The following is a 21,130-nucleotide window of genomic DNA, read 5'->3' as shown; positions in this document are numbered from 1 at the left end:
TGAAGGCAGATGCTTAACCAACTTAGGACTGTAGACTGTGCCACCCAGGTGCCCCTATTTCTTTTGATTTTTTAAAACTTATTTTTAATTTACATACAGTGAAATTCATTCTTTTGATAGAGAGTTATATGAGTTTTGGCAGATGCATACAGTCATGTAACCATGACCACAATTAAGAAACAAAACAGACCACCTCAGAAAATGTCCTTGGGGTGCCTGGGTGGCACAGTCCATTAAAGTACCTGATTCTTGGTTTCGGCTTAGGTTGTGACCTCAGGGTTATGAGATGGAGCCCCGCATTGGGCTCCATGCTCAGCGTGAGTCGGCTTAAGACCCTCTCTCCTGGGGTGCCTGGGTGGCTCAGTCGTTTAAACGGCTGCTTTTGGCTCAGGTCATGATCCCAGAGTCCTGGGATTGAGCCCTGCATCAGGCTCCCTGCTCAGCGGGGGACCTGCTTCTCCCTCTCCTGTTTCCTCGCTCGCTCGCTCTCTCTTTCTCTCTCTCTCTCTCTGTCAAATAAATAAATAATAAAAAAATCTTAAAAGAAAAAAAAGACCCTCTCTCCTTCTCCCTCTGCCCCTACCCCCCTTCTTTGTCTCCCTCTGTCTCAAAAAATAAACAAATAAATGTTGACCCTTTGTAGTTAATTCCTTTCCCTCTCCCCAGTCCCTGGCAACAAATGATCTGTTCTCCAAACCTACTGGTTTGCCTTTGCTAGAAGGAAGCTCTATGAATAGAATTATACATAGGTAGCCTTTTGAGTCTGGTTTCCTTCTCTTAGCATAAGGCACCTGAAATTCTTCTATGTTGTGGCCCTTAATGCTCCTTTTTCATTGCTGGGTAATATTCCATTATAAGATGTGTCACAATTTGTTTATTCATTCACGAGCTGAAGAGCATTTGAGTTGTTTCTAGACTTTTCAGATTATGAATAAGGCGGCTATAAAAATGATTCACACAGAGGTTTTAGTGTAAACAAGCTTTCATTTAGCTTCAGTAAATACATAGGAGTGGAATTCCTGGGTCATATGGCAGGTGTATGTTTTACTTTATAAGAAACTCCTAAACTGTTTTCCAAAGTGGCTGTACCATTTTGCATTCTCACTGCATTCTTACCAGCACTCGGTATTATCAGGCTTGTTATTGCTGCTATTGCCATTCCAATAGATATGTAGTGGTACATGTCACCGTGGTTTCAATTTCTATTTCTCCAGTGACTTATGGTGTTGAGCATATTTCTAAACACTATTTTCTTCCACATATCTTCCTTGGTGCCTCAAATCTGTTCAAATCCTTTGTCCTTCTAAGTCCATTTTTAACCACAACAAATATTAAGCTAGTTTTTAAAGCAGCAGAGATTCTCAACCTGGATAAAATAATAAAATCTAACTATATATTATCAAAAAGACATCTAAACACAAAGACCCAAAAATCTTGAAAGTGGAAGGATGGAAAACTTGTAGTAGGCAAATACTAAGCAAAAGAAAGCTGGTATGCCTATAGTAATACCAGATGAAATTGACTGAAGGTAAAATGCCTTATTTGAGATAAAAGGGTAAGATAACTAGATAATGAGAAAAAAATAACTAGGAAAATAACAATACTTGTAGGCACTTAAAAACAGAGTTTCTATCTATGTAAAGTAAAAACTGGCAGAATCACAAAGAAAAATTGATAAATCCATAATTATAATGGAAGTTTTTTTCTATTAAGTTGAAAAACAATACTGGCAAAGATATGGAAGACCAAACTTCACAATAAACAAAATAAGTTACTGAACAAATTTAGACCCCTGAACTCAAAAATTAGAAAATATATACTCTTATAAAGCAAACACAGAACATTTTGGAGAATTGAAGTACAAAGGCCACAAAGCAAATCTCCACAAATCACAAGAGTTGATATACAAAACACATTCTCTGGTCACAATCTGATAAAAGAAATAATAATAAAACATATTTGGAAATTTTAAAATATCTTCTAAGTAATTAATGGGTTAAAAAGCAAATAATCCAATTAAAAATGGGCAAAGGATCTAATTGACATTTTTCCAAAGAGGACATGCAGATGACCAACAGACACATGAAAAGATGTTCAACATAACAAATCATCAGGGAAATGCAAATCAAAACCACAGTGAGATGTCACCTCACACCAGTCAGAATGGCTAGTATCAAAAAGGCAAGAAATGACAAGTGTTGAGACGGATATAAAGAAGAGGGATCCTCATGTGCTCTTGTTAAGAATTTAAATGGTTGCAGCCACTGTGGAGAACAATATGGAGTTTCCTCAAAAAACTAGAAGTATCATAAGATCCAGTAATATCACTTCTAGGTATTTATCCAAAGAAAACAAAACACTAATTCAAAAAGATATATGCATCCCTGTTTACTGCAGCATTATTTACACTAGCCAAGATATGAAAGCAACCTAAGTGTCCATCAATAGATGAATGGATAAAGATGTGGTGCATATTTATATATAGATAGATAGATAGATAAAGGAGTATTACTCAGCCATAAAAAATGAAGTTTTGCCATTTAAAACAACATGGATGAACCTAGAGGGTATTGTGCTAAGTGAAATAAGTCAGTAAGAAAAAGACAAATACCATATGATTTCATTTATGGTGGAATCTAAAAAATAAATAAATAAATAAACAAAAACCAGAAGTAGACTCATAAATACAGAGAACAAACTGATGGTTGCCAGAGGGGAAAGGCGTGGGGGGATGGGCAAAATAGTAGAAGAGGTCTATGAGGTACAAACTTTCAGTTACAAAATAAGTTACAGGGATAAAAGTACAACATAGGGAATATGGTCATTAATACTGTAATAACTTTGTATGATAACAGATGGTGACTACACTCATCATGGTGAGCATTTCATATGTATATAATTATCAGATCACTAGGATATACACCTGAAATTAATATAATATTGTATGTCAACTATACTTCAATAATAAATAAATAAACAAAATTCTTCCACACATGGGGAAAAAATAATCAATGGGTCAAAGGAAAAAGTATAGTAAAAATTTTAGGTAGGTTTGGGAGGTAATGAAAACACTAAAAATCATGGGGTGCCTGGATGGCTCAGTTGGTTAAGCATCTGACTCTTGATTTCGGCTCAGGTCATGATCCCAGGGTTGAGAGATGGAGCCCCTTGCAGCTCTGTACTGGGTGTGGAGCCTGCTTAAGATTCTCTCTCTGCCCCTCCCCTGTACCACGTGTGTAGGCAGGCAGGCACACATGCACTCCCGCTCTCTCTCTAAAAAAATAAAAACAAAAACAAAAAACACTAAAAATCAAAACATGGGTGAAGCTAAAAGAGTAGTTAGAGAAAAATTTAAAACCTTAAATGTACAAAATATAAAAAATAGGAAAGCTAAAAATCAACCAATATCTAAGTCAAGATGTTAGAAAAAATACAGAATAAAACTAAAGAAAATAAAATATCTTTGAAAGGGAAAATAAAATCATCTGACAAGCATGATTAAGAAAAAAAGAGAGAAGCCACAAATAAAACAATCTTAGTAGTGAAAATGGGCCAACCTTCAGAGACAGTTAAGATGAAGTCAGATGTGGGATTAGAATCCAGGTTCTGCCATTTATCAGCCTTGTTTGTGACTGCTGAACTGCAATTTGTTTATATATAAAATGGAGATATTCACTCAGTGCCTACCCACAGTGGTCACAGTAAATATTTATTCCTTCTCTCTCCCCCTCAACTCCCTCTTAATTAGTGGTTCCACAGAATAAGGAGGATAGAACAACTAAACTGTGAGATTTACGAATGATTAATCTTCTTTATAGACATACATATTGTCTGCTAACATAAATAAGCAAGAGTGATCATAATTTTTTTAAAATTGTTCTTACCTGCCAGAACACATTCCTGAGGATACAAAAGTCCACATCCAAAGCAGCCATAAATATAATTATAGGTGAAAAATAACAATAAAGTGAAAAACTTGGTGTTCTCAGAAGAGGATAGACAATTTGGTACACCTAAACTAACAAGGACAAATAAGAAATTAGTTGGCTGCCATTCTGAGGTATTAGAAATTAGTATTAGGTAATTTGAGGTATTAGAATTTGGTGTTATATCAATCAATGTAAGTTTTAGTATATTCCAATCTGCAACTAATGAGCGATTATCTATGACGCCAGTCCTCAGGGTTTTGTAGATTTCTTTTTTTTTAATTTTTTTATTGTTATGTTAATCACCATACATTACATCATTAGTTTTTGATGTATGGGTTTTGTAGATTTCTTGATCTGACTGTCTAGATGAGTTCTATGTACAGTCCTCTATTCACCAGAGAATTTTGTGAGCTTGGGCTACACAAACATTGTTTGTGGTAATATTGCAATTAGTGTTTTCCCAAGTGATACCCCTGCCACTGGTAATCTCGGACAGGACTTTAGGTGTTCACAGTTAAGTATTTTTTTTATTTGACTGTTAGATATTTATTCTAATTTGCATTAAGACAGAAAAGAGAAACTTGCACAGGTACTTGTGATTTCACAAACACTTGCTTAGGATTTTTCATTTCAGTCCTTCAGTGAGTTGGGACACCTGGGTGGCTCAGTGAGTTGAGTGTCTGACTCTTGGTGTTGGCTCAGGTCGGGATCTCATGAGTTGTGGGATTGAGCCCCGGTTTGGGCTCCCTGCTCAGCCGGAAGTCTGCTTGAGATTCTCTCCCTCTGCCCCTCCCACCTCCTGCACTACCCCCGCGCTCGCTCCCTCTCTCTCAGATAAATAAATAAATCTTTAAAGAAAATAATAAAGTCCTTCCGTGAACCAAGTAGAGAAAAATAACACATAGCTAATAGCACATATTGTGTATATAAGACATAAATCATGAAGGTTGTACACTAAAAAGTTTTTGGCTCAACTAATATTTTATTCTTCTTTACTTAACCTCCCTGTGCCTCAGTTTCCTCAACTGTAAAATGGGATAGAATACCTCCTTCCACGGAGTTTCTGTGAAGGTGAGTGAATTAACTCAAGAATTAATAAGTTGAGCATAGCATAACATATAGAGAAGCTGAATCACTATGTTGTACACCCGAAACCAATGTAACATGGTATGTCAACTACACTCAAATAAAATACATTTTTAAAATTAAACAGCTCCATATTTCACTGGAAAAAAGAATTAATAATAAGCTAATAAACTAATAAACACAAAACACTTTAAAGCGAGCCTGGCACATAGTAAACACTCAAACGATGTTAGTAACTCGGGTGTTTCGGAAGAGTAACAAGAGGCTTTTAAAATCCTAGATAGATACAAGCATCGTCTCCATTTTTAAAAAATAAAAAGAATGAGTGGAGACAAATCGTTATTGATCACACTGTTATGCATTTGAAATCAAGAGTTAATAAATTAATAAAATTTTTCTTGTATCTATATTATATATGACACCTTTTGCATTGAATCGAGCAGTTAGGAAAGAGTAACCATGTTTCATTATAACAAATAACAGCTGCCTTTGATAACGTCCCCATGGGTGTTGCAGACAATAGCACAGATGAAGCCTGTATATGGACAGGGGAAAGAAACAAGAGCGAGGCTCCCAACGCAGACGATGAAGAACCCAAGAATGCAATCCAATTTTCCTTACTTCCATACTAGTGTTTTATCTTAAGCGCCTCTAATTTATATCTCTTTTATTGTACGGTTTTTCGTTTTCAAAATTTATAATACCAGATGAATTTTTTTCAGTAGCTGTTCACATTTTTTTTAATTTTTATTTTTTTATTTAAGCTGGGCATGGAGCCCAACACGGGGCCCGAACTCACAACCCCGAGATCAAGAGTCGGACGCTTAACCAACCGAGCCATCCAGGCACCCCAGCTGTTCACATTTTTTTTTAATTCCATACATTCACAGGTAGGGGTGAGAGTGGACCTTGATTTTGGTCTTTGTTCTTTAATTTACTAATTTATTATACGTACATTACCTCCACAGAATTGTGAGCCAGTTGTCCTATCACAAATCCTACCACAGAAAGAATTATCAAGACAGTGACCTCAGAATTCTTTAAACAGGTCCTCAAAAATCCTGAAGAAATGCATGTATGTGTTATTTAGACATAATGTATAGTTTCAAAACATTTACTATCCCCTTTCTCTATTTAATTTGAAATTCCTGAGTGTCACTTCATTATGAATAAACAATTGACAGCTATTACAAATGCTGTCTCTTCAGACACATAATGAAGCCTCTCTCACAGGTGAATCTGGAAAATACTGAAGTTCCAACAATCTCCCATTTGCCCACCGACGGGCACATTAGGATCACTGTACAAGTGTCCTCCCTATGGATCTGAGGATGAGGAATTATGAAAAGCCAAACTTCATATCTACATAGCACACCTTTTATTAGTAATAACTACAGTAACATATATTCTATAGTTTTCCTAAAAGCCAGAAATACTTTCAACTGAGCTCTAACTATAGGGAAAACTGCCCTCACCAGACAAGTCACAGAAGACACGGGTTATTCTCTGCCTACATGCATTTTCTTGCCTTGCCACTCTTCTCTGTCCAACATTATTCAGTTCATTCCCTCCAGAAGCAATATATGGACTATAATCCAATTACTTTATGCCTAGGGCAAGATTCACTGGCATTCCAGATTCTGCATTTCCTGTCTTCCAGCTAAATCAGTAGATATTTGTTGAATACTTCTTTCGTGTAGGGCTAAAGTCATGTTTCTCGAACTATTTCTGCAATGCCCTTTACTGCTGGAGCACTTATCTCTACGTAATCATCAAGGATCTAGAACTGGTGAAATTCATGGTCACCAGCACCTGCTAGTACCACAGGGGACCAGGGCCATTAGTGTGTGTTTTAAAGGCTCACCCCAGAGAAGGTGACTTTACTCTCTGGTAAGTAAAACTGAAGAAGTTTTTATGAGTGTTTGCTTCATTGTTTCTTTATAGTCTTCCCAATTCCAGAAAGAATTTTAAAGCAGCTGACTTTTCCCCAAAGAAAAAAGTTTTAAAGAAGACTAGAAACTTTTCCCTGATCACTAACGTTGAACTGGGGAATAAAGTACCTGTGTTTCTTAATCTGGTGTCTCATCTGCATGAATATCATTCACCATACCTATTGAATTCTTAATGATCATTGAAGAGGCCCTCACTTGTGAAGTCTCTCCTAAGTTCCCACTGGGGTGGAGTGCGTGCCATGTTCCCTGAAGTAAAATCACATCAAATCCATAATAAAATGGGCAAAATTGATGACAGCAACTTGCAAATTGTGAAACAAATGTCTGGGTCCTATTTGCCCCCATCACCCTCCCCTCATCCCAGATACATGTTGGTTAGGCTAAGCCTGGCAGGCCGGCGGCATGAGACTTGACAGTTCAACTAACCCCACTGCATTGTAATTACTGTTTATCCGTTTCCCCAGCAAGAGGACTCCTTGAGGTCAAGGACTGTCTAATTCCCCTGCTGCCTACCCCTCTGCTGTGCTCAGCACATGCCACTGAAGGAAGGAACATAGTGTAGACACTACTGATAATTAAATGAAGCTACATTGCTGGCATTCACTCACATCTTAGAGTCTCACTGGACTTCTTTTGATGATGTTGTGATCGCTTTCTGCACTGAGAAAGGTTCAGAGGGCAGAGGAAAGATGAAATTCAGAAACAACCACCTACCTCCCAAAACAATAGTGGAACACACAAGCATTATGAAATGTCCACTTTTGATGGTGTAGCCAGCTGAACTTCCACAGAATAATTCAGGTCTGTTACCTTCTCTTTGCATCCAGAAGGAAGAGTTCATGTTTGACATGGCTTTCTCAGTCGTAACTTGACGAATTCGTATGTGAGTTATTTTCACCACCACAGACTAACCTGTTCTAATACGCAAAAAGAAGAAAATGAGACTTGCCAGGTCCCAGTGCATCCATGTTCTTTCTACCTAAGATTGTACCACACTTAGATCTGAGCACATCTCTTCTTGCCACAGGGCAAACATGGATGCCTTCTGTTCTACCTCTTGCTCCAAGAGCATTTTACAGGAACACCAACAGCAGGGCTAGTGTTTCTTCCTCACACCTCTACATATATATGGGAGAGTGACTGCACTGATTTCTGCACTTAATCATTGTATGATCTAGTAGTGTGTTTGCCTTTCTCATTGGACAGTGAGTTTCTCAAGGGTCGGGGCTGGATATTATTTTTCCTTAAGGCTGTGCACACGGTATGTGGCCCATAATAGGCTCTCCATAATATTTGATCAACTGAACTTTTTGCGGGGGACCTCTTCCTCTATGGGTACAAATCATTCTGGAATTCCCCTTTACTACTTCAACCCCATGTTCCCTTTTCCCTCTCTTGGGCCCCTCCAAATCCAAAATGGGAAACGAGGTCAAAGTTGAGTCACACCAGATAAGGTCGGGATGGAGAGGGGGGTGAATAACCTAAAAACAAAGGAAAATACTAAAATTGAGGTTTTATCATATGGTGCCTTTAAGTGAATTAGAAAAAGTCCCCCTTCCTGAGGACAGGGCACATGGCTTGGCACATAAATAATGGGTTCGATTTCAGTCCCAGTACCTACCCTCAACTGGTGCCCTTGTGCAGAACATAGTCCGCACAAATCTATGCAGTGGTCCTGAGGACTCATTCTGTTTTATTTTTTCTTGCAGTTAACCTTAACCTAAGAATTCCTAGAGGTTCCTGAAGTATCCCCAGTAATATTTAGAGTTAATCTTTAGTTCTTCATTTTGCATTTGTTTGGTCTACAAGCCATAATGATTCTGGTGTGAAGCAGAAATGGGCCAGAAATTAGATTCAAAATGCTACATCTTCAAATCACTTCACCTGTCCCTCAAATAGCCCTTCAGGCCCTTGGCATCCTCACACCCTGCTATCCCCACCTGTCACTACAGCATCACTCTCAAATCAGGTTCTCCAAACTACCAAGACCAGAGATACCGTCTTCCAAGGCTAAGCTGGTTCAGAGTTGAAATCAAGATGAAGGCTCTTGAAAATCACAAAGAACAATGCCCAGCTTGTGGCTGTTTGCCAGGGACAGTCCTGCCAACTGATATCACACCCAAAGTCATTTCCATGCCTAATTCCCATTGGTTGCTTGCCAACTCACTTTCATTCTGATTGGCTATATACAACATCCCCACCCCCAACCCAGAAGCAGCTAAGTGATCCAGTTCCAGGGAAGCTTGCATTTCTTAATGCTCAAACTGTGTCTATACCAACAACTGTTTTAACTGATTTTCTTTGCCTGACATATTAGCTGAAATGGTCATTCACCATGTAGACAGAAGATGCTCAGAAGATGCTCTTTCCTATAAACAGAAGAACCTCCTACATGTTTTTTTAATATATATTCTGTTTTTCATTCTCCAGCCCTAATCCTCTTCAACACTGCCTGCTCTCCCGTCTGACTTTTTCATTCCTCCTTTCCCGTTTTCTCTTTTCCTACCTATCCTTCCTTTTCGATGGGAATTTCTCACTGTTGGCCCTTAATTTGAAGAAACAACACTACTCACTCTTCATAGGAGGACAAATGTATCCCAAATTCTGTGATGCCAAACTTAATATATTTTTGCCTCAAATCTAATCACTAAAAACACAGTGCAAATTTAAACAAAGGAACATTGTTAATAATTTATAGTTTCTTTCCAAGGAGGTTATTTGTGACAATGAAATTCTACTCTCCCATTCTTATGTTATACTCCTCTAACGCTCTTCCCCAGGGCACCAAGAACAGCACCACAGCAGTGAGATTACTGAGTTTATCATCAATCTTCGCCACCACTATATATCAAAGAAACTTTGACGAATGAAAGTCCCAATTCCTACTTGAAACTAAAGAGTTTTAGTCAACAGCTCTATGTCTGGCCCTGATTGCAGCAACCAGCACTGGTACCCTACACCATTCTCCAAAATATTTGCTTTCAACGTTGTTGTTGTCTGGTATGGGTCTTTTAAACCACTCAGCTCATAAATCCCAAGGACCATGTTAAAAAAAAAAAAAAGCCGTCTTATTCACAGGCTGCCTCTTGAGAGACCCATTCCTTACTCTTTCACATGCCCTTACTTACCTCTCCTTGTTACCAATAAGTTCTCTAAAACATTTCATATCATTTTGAGCAACGTCCTTCTGCCTTCTATCTAGTTCCTATCCTGCTGTCTGCTCAACTCACTTGGGTCACCTCGATCCGATGGCTAACTCTCATGAAGATTTACGTTTCAAAATTCAGATTCTCCATGGCTTTTAGAAAAATCCTCATACCTTGAGAAAACTCGGACAAAATTCATAGTTGGCTCTAGATTACACATAGTTCTGCTAGAGATAGAACATAACTAAAATACAGAGATGATTGAATTTCTTTACATCACAATCTTTCCCATAGAGCTTAAAGAAAAGCAGTAATAAATCTGTATTTCACCACTTTGCGTAGAGCCAGCTGAGTAGACTATGATAGCTTTACGAGCTGAGGGCTGAGAGGCTGCCCAGTGTGTTTCCCCCAAGCCCATATTCTCATAATAGATTATATTATCTGACTGAGACAAGGCTGGTTAGTCATAGTTTCTCATCCCCCTATACAATGATTGGTTCAGGGATAGGCATGGGACTCAGATAGGACCAGTTAGATGGTTCCTAAGCTTGATATATACCATTATTGACAGAAAGCCATTCTCTTTGCATTTTGGTTTAGCTATGACAATGATTGCCTTCAGCAGCTAGAGGTCATCTTCCTAGAAGCACTGAGAAAGCCTATCTCAAGTCTCAGAAGTTCCAGGAGGCATCACATTAGATATCTCTGAGGTCTTATGACCTCACAATCCCACCTGAGATTTTACCCTTTCTCAGAATGCATTTCTTAGTTTGAGACTTTTTTGCCATCTAGAAAGGCTAGGCATGAGAAACAATTTTATTTTCAAACCCAGTGAGTACTGGCTGCATTATACTTCTTTTAAATTTCATTGGAAAAATGAGCTGTTCCTTTTCAGCTCATCTCTCTCCTCTCAGACCAGTAAAAGAAGCCAAGTGGCACTTGACTACTGTCTAGAAAAATCCTTAGCATGATCATTGAGTTCATTACTTAGACAACAGTGTGATCAAACTTACTACCATCACATAACAAGGGCCCCTTTTCTCCAGCTTCTAATAACATTTTCCTCTCTTTCCTATAAACTCCCACTAATCACCTCCTAGGGGCTTTTAAACATTCTGCAGGCTTTCACTGACACTCTCCTCTAGGCCCTTTGGGCTTCTGCCTGTCACCCGGTCCCAAAAAGGCAACACCACATATTTTAGGATTTGTTATGTCCATTTCTCACTTCCAGAGTCCAAAATTTGTATGTTATGTATTGCTGCATAATAAACAGACACAAAGCTTAGTAGGCTAAAACAACAACAATCATTTATTTAGCTGAAATCTACAATTTTGGTAGGACTCAACAGAGAAGGCTTGTCTTTGCTCCATATGGCACTGGATGCAGTGGCTTGATTGGAGGATCCGCTTCCAAGATGGCTCACTCACATGGCAGCAGGTTGGCGGTGCCTGCTAGCTGCAGCTCAGACAGGGCTTCGGGTTGGGGCCTCAGTTTCTGTCTGTATGGGTCTCTCCATACAGACTGGTTTCCAAGACTGAGCATCTCAAAAGAACTAGCTGGAGACTGCATCACTTTTTATGATCTATGGAAATCATGTAGTATCACTTCCACTATAGTTACAGGCCTGCCCAGATTCAAGAGGAGAGAACAGAGATCCACCTCTCTCTGCGAGGAAGGTCATGATCACATTGTAAGAAGAGCATGTGGGACAGGAGATGTGGCCAACTTGGAGAATATAATGTATCACATATGAGGTCAAATATCAGAGTGTACTGTCAGCCCTTTACAACTTGGGGCATCATGTTAACCTAAATAGCATTCTGCCTGCTTCAGCTCAGTCTAGGCAGTTGTTCTCAAAGGCTGGACCATAAACCAGTGGTGATTCATGACAAAAGTTCCATCACACATGGCAAAATGAGAAAAATATAAAAGTCCATAATAAAGCTTAATTTATTCAATTTAAAGGGCAGAGCCCTACAATGAAATCATACGTTCCCTTCTTTTCTGATGTTAAAATGTTTTCTTTAAGTTATAGTGATAGCAGATAGTAGTTGTTCTCTTAGTGATGTCATTTCAATCTCCTCCATTTTTTCACATTTTTCCAGTCAAAATACAGAAGTCTCAGGAACCACTATCTAGAGTTTATCACAGCACTGAATTTAGCCTTTGCTTGACCACTTCTCAAATAATGTGATTTAATTTACTGGTATGCAAACTGAAATAGCTCTGTGGGTGTTCAGATAACATCTGCAGCATATAATTCAATGCAACAACAGATCACAGGAAGTACTGTAACTCTCAAAACTCAGATCCTCACATCAGTGGAATCTTTGAAGTGAGATCCAGGAATCCCTTGGTAACCAGGTTCACATGACTACAAAGCAGTGTGGCATTCAAGGTGAAGGTCAGAAAATAGGTTACAGGAGAAACTAGATATATAGTCATGACGCTGTGTGTGCATGCAGCTGGCCTACTGGAGGAGTGGGAGTTAAAATGGGGCACTGGCACAAACAAGATGTGCACAGAAGGGTTCAGGAGTCATTTTTAGAAAAGGTGAATAAGTTCTATAAATGAATGAAGACTAGTGAGCTCCATGAATAAGGTAGCACCAAAAGAGAATTTATTCAACTGTTATTTATTAACTTACTAACTTACAGGATAAGAGTATGAAGAAAAACATGGCAAAGCCCCTACCCTCAAAAAGCTCACAATTCACATGGGGAGAAAAACATGTGAACAATTAAACATAATACATATGTGGCTATTCGCACTGTAGGTGCCCCAAAGAAGGAGGGATTAGTTCTTCCTAACACTGGGGATAGAGACGGCCATGGGGCGGAGAATTACAGACTGATTTGCCAAGGGTCAGAATTGGCTTTTTTTTTTTTTTCAGCTTTATTGAGGTATACCTGATATATAAAATTGTAAGCTAGGACTGACTTTTGAGAAGTTTCCATTGCTGGAGGCAAGATGAAGAATAGGATCTGGTGTCTTGGTCCGGGCTACTATAACAAAAGACCATCAACTGGGTACTTCATAAACAACAAACATTTATTTCTTACAGTTCTGGAGGCTGGGAAGTCTAAGATCATGGCGCCAGAAGATGCAGTGTCTGGTGAGAGCCCATCTCCTAGACGGCTGTCTTCTTACTGTAACCTCACACGGTGCAAGGGGCAAGTGAACTGTTTGGAGTTCTCTTTCATGAGAAGAGACCTCCCAAAGGCTCCACCTTGTAACACTATCATATTGGGCAGTAGATCTTAACAAATGAATCTGGGGGCCGCGGGAAGGATACAAGCACATTCAGACCACAGAAACCAGTGAAGGAGTTAGAAAAGGAGATTGTTAAAAAAGTAAAGGAACCAGGGGTACCTGGGTGGCTCAGTCAGTTAAGTGTCTGCCTATGGCTCAGGTCATGATCTTGGGGTCCTGGGATTGGGCCCCATGTCGGGCTCCTTGCTTAGTGAGGAGACTGCTTCTCCCTCTCCCTCCGCCCCTCCCCCCACCTGCGCTTGCGCGCTCTCTCTCTCTCTTTCTCTCCTTCTCTCATAAATAATTAAAAAAAAAGAAGGTAAAGGAACCATAATGACATAAATGTGGCAATCAAGGAGTTTCCAGAAGACAACATGACTATATACATTAAAAGCTTCAAGAAGTTTGAAGGTAAGTATTGAAAGACAAATAAAGGAGAGAGAGGTTTATTTTGTACTAGGCATCTCCACAAGTGTCTTATCTAGGAATCTTTGAAGTGAGATTCAGGAATCCTCCCCTAATTACCAGGACCACATGCCTGGGAAGTCATATCATATTCAAGATCAAGGCTCAGAAAACAGAAAGTTAGAGCAGAAACAGTAAAAATGGCAACTAGCCTTGTCCCAAATTGCTGTGGTGCTTAAAGGTAATGGACTTCGCAGCGCACAGCAGGAGGAGAACCGAGCAAATACAGACATACCTCCTTCTTCGTGGGACTCCACTAGGTCTACCAGAGGGGAGTGGCAGTTACTGCCCTGTTCTTTTGCTGAAGGCAACTGAAACTCAATCACTCATGCATAAAAATTACCTCAAAACTTAAAAATTTGTGACACAAATTTTAAAAGTGTTATCTCAAAACCATGGTTGAGAAAGTGTCAACTGACAAGGAATTACTGAATTGCTTATTTCTTTTCCTTCCCCTCTATAATGAAAATCTAGCTTTCGGGGTAGGACAAAAAAGAAAGTCATTAAGAACAACAAATAAATGTGGGTTTTTTTTTAAAACATGTTCTTTCTATAAAAATTTTCCACAAAATCAAAAGAAATGGAAGTCTCGGGGGCTTTCAGATAAACTAGGAAAAAAAGACATTCCAAATCACTAATATGAAACCAGCAGTGATACTTAAAACCTAAAAAGTATAAAACAGAACAGAAAGAAAGATACCATGGAGTCCCGCTAAAATATCTATATTGCCAAACCTACAGAATACGGGAAATCTAAATACGGTGTGTGTGTGTGTGTGTGTGTGTGTATGTGTGTGTGTGTGTAGAGAGAGACCAAGGAGGTGGAGGTTAAAGATAAAGAAACAAAGGTTTCACTAAAAGACTAAATACCACCTCACAGGTAAATTTTAATTTGTACATAAAAAGTAATAGTTGTACAAGAAAAGGACCCTGATCCAAACCATTCTTAATATTTCCTTGCTCTAGAATGGCATTCTATAGCTTTCCTTTTGAGAGAGGGAGAACAAATTTTTCCTAGGTAATACATCTTTTTTTTTTTTTATAGAATTCCTCAGTTGAATGGAAATGTCCTGCCTCAGTTACACAGAAAATTGTTAGATTCCCTATATAAATGTTAGAGCTCCCAGAGAGCCTTGGTGAGTGATTCATACCCGAGTGCTCTCTGGAAAGAGCATGTGGAACTCACACGGACTTGCACTTGGAGCAGAGGCAAGACCAGAGTGTCTGGACATAAGCATGCTGAATAGGGTAAAATTTTAAAAAGGGTGATTTAGTTTCATACTTAAACCTTTTTATAAAACCTCACATAGATTTTCTTTACTTCAACTGGCATACTGAATAAGTTTGCTTTTATAAATACTAGAAGGAAGTGTGGTCTTTTATAAAACATATATTCAGTAGAAGGTATGATCTTGATTGACTTCTTTTCTGACCATGGCTTAGGCTACAGATTTGGCACTTTTCACTTGACCTGAAAGGAAGCAGATTTTAAAATTACACTTAATTAGCTTGTCATGTAAAATAAAAATGAAGCCAGTTTTGAAATAATTGGCATGAAATAAATGAGTATGTTCCAGCCTGAACCAGTCATTAATGAAGCCTTAGTACTGGTATGTCAATTCAAGAATTCTCCCCTACCCTTTTTTTTTTTTATATTTAAAGGTATGAGGTCACATTTCCAATATAATCAGTATTATTCTTCCTAATTCTGCTATTGAATAGAATAATTTGAATAAACTGCTTAACTTCTCTGGTCTTCACTTTCTTCACTGTAAACTGAGGGGATCACTTCAGAGGTTCCATCAAGATCTAACACTTCTATAATATGAAAGTATAAGATACTGAGGTGCTTGGAGGGGGTGTAGGAGACCTGGGGGGAGAGGTGATCTTCCTCAGAGATGGGAAGGGAAGCAGGAAGGGGTGATGGGCCAGGCTAACAGCAGCGGTAGACAGTGAGAGATGGTGGGAACCAAACTGTACCATCAATAATTCAGGCCTTAGTCATCTCACTCCTGGACTATGATGGTCTCACTCCCTCCAGTCTCTTCTTCATCCATTTAATAAGGAAAGCCATAGTATTTTCCCTTACTTAATCCCTCTTCTCTGCTACCCCAAAGCCTTTAATGGTAACCTGCTGCCCTGGAAATAAAGACCAAACTTCTATGCTTATAATTCAGTACTTTTAATGAAGTGAGCACAAGTTAACTTTCCAACCTCCTCTTCTCCTATTCCTCACAGACTCAACTACTACCAAACGGATCTTGGCCACTTCTCCATTCCCATGTTTGAACCTCTCATCATCAGACTGGGCTTTCATTCCAGAATTCCCTTCATATTCTACCCTTGTTCCCCATCTTACTTACTTAATCCCTCTTCTCTGCTACCCCAAAGCCTTTAATGGCAACCTGCTGCCCTGGAAATAAAGACCAAACTTCTATGCTTATAATTCAGTACTTTTAATGAAGTGAGCACAAGTTAACTTTCCAACCTCCTCTTCTCCTATTCTTAATCCCTCTTCTCTGCTACCCCAAAGCCTTTAATGGCAACCTGCTGCCCTGGAAATAAAGACCAAACTTCTATGCTTATAATTCAGTACTTTTAATGAAGTGAGCACAAGTTAACTTTCCAACCTCCTCTTCTCCTATTCCTCACAGACTCAACTACTTACTTAATCCCTCTTCTCTGCTACCCCAAAGCCTTTAATGGCAACCTGCTGCCCTGGAAATAAAGACCAAACTTCTATGCTTATAATTCAGTACTTTTAATGAAGTGAGCACAAGTTAACTTTCCAACCTCCTCTTCTCCTATTCCTCACAGACTCAACTACTACCAAATGGATCTTGGCCACTTCTCCGTTCCCATGTTTGAACCTATCATCATCAGACTGGGCTTTCATTCCAGAATTCCCTTCATATTCTACCCTTGTTCCCCATCCTTTCAGCAATTCCTCTTTCTTCATGATGCTTCCTCTTCATACTCAGGCTTCTTTGAATATACACAGCACTGAGTTTATCTTTTCAGGTATGCACCCTCGCTCACAAACTGGGTGGTGGGCTACTTACAGACAAGGACAGTGTAAAGCCTCTGTCTCCCTTAAGGGGACCTCAGTGTGTGCTCTGAATAAGCTCTAGAGATACCAGAGAAAGATAGCAAGGGATATTCCACCAGAAAAAACCATAGCCCCTTTTGACAAACAAAAAAGTCTTTGGTACTCAATATCCACATTCAAAAGAATGAGTTCACCTCATATATAAAAAATAACTCAAAATGGACCAGAGAGCTAAAAGAAAAGAACTAAAACTACAAAACTCTTATAAAAAAAACATAAGAGTAAGTTTTGGTGACCTTGGATTAGGCAATGTTTCTAGATATGACACTGAAAGCATAAGCAACAAAAGGAAAAACAGATAAATTGGACTTCAAACTTAAAGCCTTTTTTGTCTCAAAGAACACAATTAAGAAAATGAAAAGATAATCCACAGAATGGGAGAAACTATTTGCAAAGCATATTATCTGATAAGGGACTTGACTCCAAAATACATAAAGAACTCTTACAAATCAACAACAAAAAGAGCAGTTTAAAAATGGGCAAAGGATGAAGATAGATACCACTCCAAAGAAAATATACAAATGGCCAGTAAACACATAAAAGATGTTTAACATCATTAGTAATTAAGGAAATGCAAACTAGAACTACATTAAGATATCACTTTACACCTACTAGGACGGCTAAATTTTTTTAAAAAGACAATAACAATGTTGATGATGATGTGGAGAAATTGGAATCTTCATATATATTGCTTATTGGCAACGGTTCAGCAGTTCCTCAAATGATTAAGCACAACCCGGCAATTCTCTCCCAAGAGAAATGAAAACAAGCAGTCACACAAATTTGTACAGGAAAGCTCACAGCATTGTTATTTATAATAGCCAAAAGCATGGAAACTTGAATATCCATCAACTAATGAATGAATCCATACAATGGAATACTATTCAGAAAAAAAGGAAAATTGAAACAAATTCAAACATGGAGGAACTTTGAAAACAATATGCTAAATGAAAGAATCCAGACACAAAATGGCACAGATTGTATGATTCCATTAGTGAAATGTCCAGAACGGGCAAATCTATAGAAATAGAAAAGATTAGTGGTTGCCGGAGGCTTGCAGGAGGTAGGAGGTGATTGCCAATGGTGTTTCTTTTTGGGGTGGTAAAATGTTCTGAAATTAGATGGTGGTAATGATTGTGTAACTCTGTGAATATACTGAAAACCACTGAATTGTACATTTTTAAATGGTGAATTTTATAGTATAAGAATTATATCCCAATAAAGCTGATATTTTAAAAATTCTTAGGTATGCCTGCCACCAAGATTCTGATGTACCTTCCCCAGGAACAGGATAGTATTCCCCCAACAGGCTTTTCAAAATGCAGTTGTAATACTGAAAGTGCTTTTTCAAATTAAGTCACTCTAGCTCCTAGGAGGACATGCCTTCCTAGTTGAAAATCAAAGGCATAGTAAATTATATAAAATTAAATAACAAGTAATGGTAACAATATTAAGATTAGTATTAGATATTCTCTATAGAAATAATTGTTATTATTTTTATTTATTCTTAATACTGAAACTAATAATAAACCTAGGGAGTTATATCATACTTGTATATGTGCTGGTAAAAAGTTAATGGCGGGCACCTGGGTGGCTCAGATGGTTAAGCATCTGCCTTCAGCTCAGGTCATGATCCCAGGGTCCTGGGATCGAGTCCCGCATCGGGCTCCCTGCTCCTTGGGAGCCTGCTTCTCCCTCTGCCTCTCTCTCTCTCTCTCTCTCTCTCTCTGTCTCTCATTAATAAATAAACAAAATCTTTAAAAAAAAAAAGTTAATGGCTACTTAATGAAGATTGTTAAAATCAGAGTATCTCAGAAATAACAACACTGAACTTCATATTCATCTTTTCTGCATTCAAACCATTTTCATCCAAAACTTACATGGTGTTGCCATTTTTGTAAATATAGGAGTCACGGTATCTTCCAATTGTTGTTTCTGTTCAAAAATCTCATTAATGGAAGCTTCCAAATGGGTTTCCAACCACTCATTTTTTACACGGCATGCAGTGAGGATGGTATTCTAGAGACAGAAACAAAGAGTTTATTTTCTACTTGTTTATTGAAAAATAAAACTCTATAGTATCTCTAAACTAGCACTGTGCAACAGAACTTTCTGCGATGATGGAAATGAGCTATCTGCATTGTCCAAACCAGTCACCATTTGACATTTATAGCCATAGAGTACTAGAAAAGGGGCTAGTCTGACTGAGGAACTGGATTTTTTATTTTATTTAATTTTAATTAATTCTAACTTAAAATAGCTACACATGGCTAGTGGTTGCTATGTTGGGCAGTGCAGCTCTAACATTAGTGGAATGTTGTATATAATAAAACTTATAAGCTAGAGTCATGAAGTCTTGGGCCAGTGTACACCCTCTCCCTAATTCTTTAGTCTCATTGGGCCCTGTGATAAAGAGAAACATTTGCAAAGGTTGGAGAACAGGTGGTTGGTATGACCCGGATGCAACTCAACAGACAACGCTATTTTATTCCCTCTCAGATGGTTCAGAGGAGAGGAAGTGGAAGAAATTCCAGAAGAGCTCCACCTCACTGAAAACGTCTCAGTTTGCATTGCAAAGTTATTTCTGCCCATGCACAGCAAACTGAGGCTGTCTGCTTTAAGATGTTTACTTGTTCTATGGTTTGTAATAAGAAAGAGAAATGAATGCATTTATTGCATGGCCTGTCCATATTATTAAATAAGCAGTATTGTATGCAGACATATGTAGAATCAAGTGGATTTGGAAAGATGTCCATAATATATTATTAAAAGGAAAAAAAGCAAATTAAAGAATAATATGTAGTTCAAAAAAAGAATAATATATATAGTGTAATCCCACTTTTAGAAAAACAAAACCTTATAAAACCATATGTGTGCGTACATATATTTATATAAGTGATGGGACAAGTATGGCGAAATTAACACAAGATTGTTGGGGTGCCTGGGTGGCTCAGTCATTGAGCGTCTGCCTTCGGCTCAGGTTATGGTCTCAGGGTCCTGGGATCGAGCCCCGCATCAGGCTCCCTGCTCGGTGGGAAGGCTGCTTCTCCCTCTCCCACTCCTCCTGCTTGTGTTCCCTCTCTCACTGTGTCTTTCTCTGTCAAGTAAATAAAATCTTTAAAAAAAAAAAAACATTGTTATTAGAACCATAGGGTAAGATAGCAAGACTGGAAATGGGAAGAGAGAAAGCTATTAAGTTTGCTTTAGGCATTTCAATTTTGTTCTAATTATTACTATATGTACACAGTATTTTCTAGTTCAAATAACCAAATATTTAAACACTGAAATTTAAAAAGCTTTTACAGTAACTAGTTGGACAAGGCACTGTCTGTGGCAGGAAATTTTTGTTTCCCAGAGATCCAATAGCTGAAATAGCTATTCTTAGAATTTTGCCTATATTTTGTTGGTTTCATAAGAGATTTCATAAAGTGTTTTACAAACCACAAGTGAAATGTGTAATTTATCATGTTCCCAGATGTGGGGATGTATTACACTTTGAGCAATAGCTAATTCTTTTTCATGAGAATTATAAGTCACAGGGAATTCACAGAACATCCTGCACAGAAATGCAAGAGATAATTTGTTTTTTTAAAGATTTATTTATTTGAGAGAGAGAGTGCGTGCCCAAGCAGGGGGAGGGGGAGACCGAGAGAGAGAGAGAGAGAGAGAGAGAATCTTAAGCAGACTCCCCACTGAGTTGGGAGCCCTATGTGGGGCTCCATCCCACCACCCTGAGATCACAACCAGAGCTGAAATCAAGAGTTAGTCACCCAACTGACTGAGCCACCCAGGCACCCTGAGAGAGATAATTTAAAACCAAAACACAGTTCTGGTACCTGGAACATATCTTTTTATTTTAGTGTATATCCACAGCAATAAACTAGTCCACATGCAGAACTTAGTATATGGTAAATGTGGGAAGTCGGCTTTACAATTAGCTATCCTTACATCTGTGTATCTTTTTTTTATCATCATGTAAAGTTTGAATATGTAATATATAGATCTCGTCTGAATATGTAATATATTTCTTTGTATATACAAAGAAACTAAAATATGATATATATATATAAGTTTTAAAGCAAAACTTAATGAAATGAGTATCAGTAGACCCAAATAATCAACAGAATAACTAGAACATTGCCAGAATAACTCTATTTCTGTGCCCTTCCCATAATTCATCCCCTTATCCT

General features: G+C 38.3%; 2 protein-coding genes across 2 annotated transcripts in view; both read right to left on the bottom strand.

The window, feature by feature from the left end:
- The window catches only part of SLC9C2 (solute carrier family 9 member C2 (putative)), a 103,925-nt gene extending 96,108 nt beyond the window's left edge, over nucleotides 1-7,817 (bottom strand). Inside the window, 3 exon segments of the mRNA XM_088017018.1 lie at nucleotides 3,885-4,013; nucleotides 5,976-6,076; nucleotides 7,682-7,817. Coding sequence (XP_087873144.1) covers nucleotides 3,885-4,013; nucleotides 5,976-6,076; nucleotides 7,682-7,817 — 366 coding nt within the window.
- A 7,453-nt stretch (nucleotides 7,818-15,270) lies between these two features.
- Nucleotides 15,271-21,130, bottom strand: part of ANKRD45 (ankyrin repeat domain 45) — a 49,780-nt gene continuing 43,920 nt past the window's right edge. The window contains exons 5-6 of the mRNA XM_028122940.2: nucleotides 18,821-18,959; nucleotides 15,271-15,302 (exon numbers count right to left, since the gene is read on the bottom strand). Coding sequence (XP_027978741.2) covers nucleotides 15,271-15,302; nucleotides 18,821-18,959 — 171 coding nt within the window. The remainder of the gene's footprint in view (nucleotides 15,303-18,820; nucleotides 18,960-21,130) is intronic.

Source organism: Eumetopias jubatus, unplaced genomic scaffold (assembly GCF_037043125.1).
Source record: "Eumetopias jubatus isolate StellerSeaLion01/CBP00866 unplaced genomic scaffold, mEumJub1_p1.0 scaffold_12, whole genome shotgun sequence".
Lineage (NCBI taxonomy): Eukaryota > Metazoa > Chordata > Mammalia > Carnivora > Otariidae > Eumetopias > Eumetopias jubatus.
The sequence above is the reverse complement of the archived record's forward strand: the minus strand, read 5'-3'. Positions and strand labels throughout refer to the sequence as shown.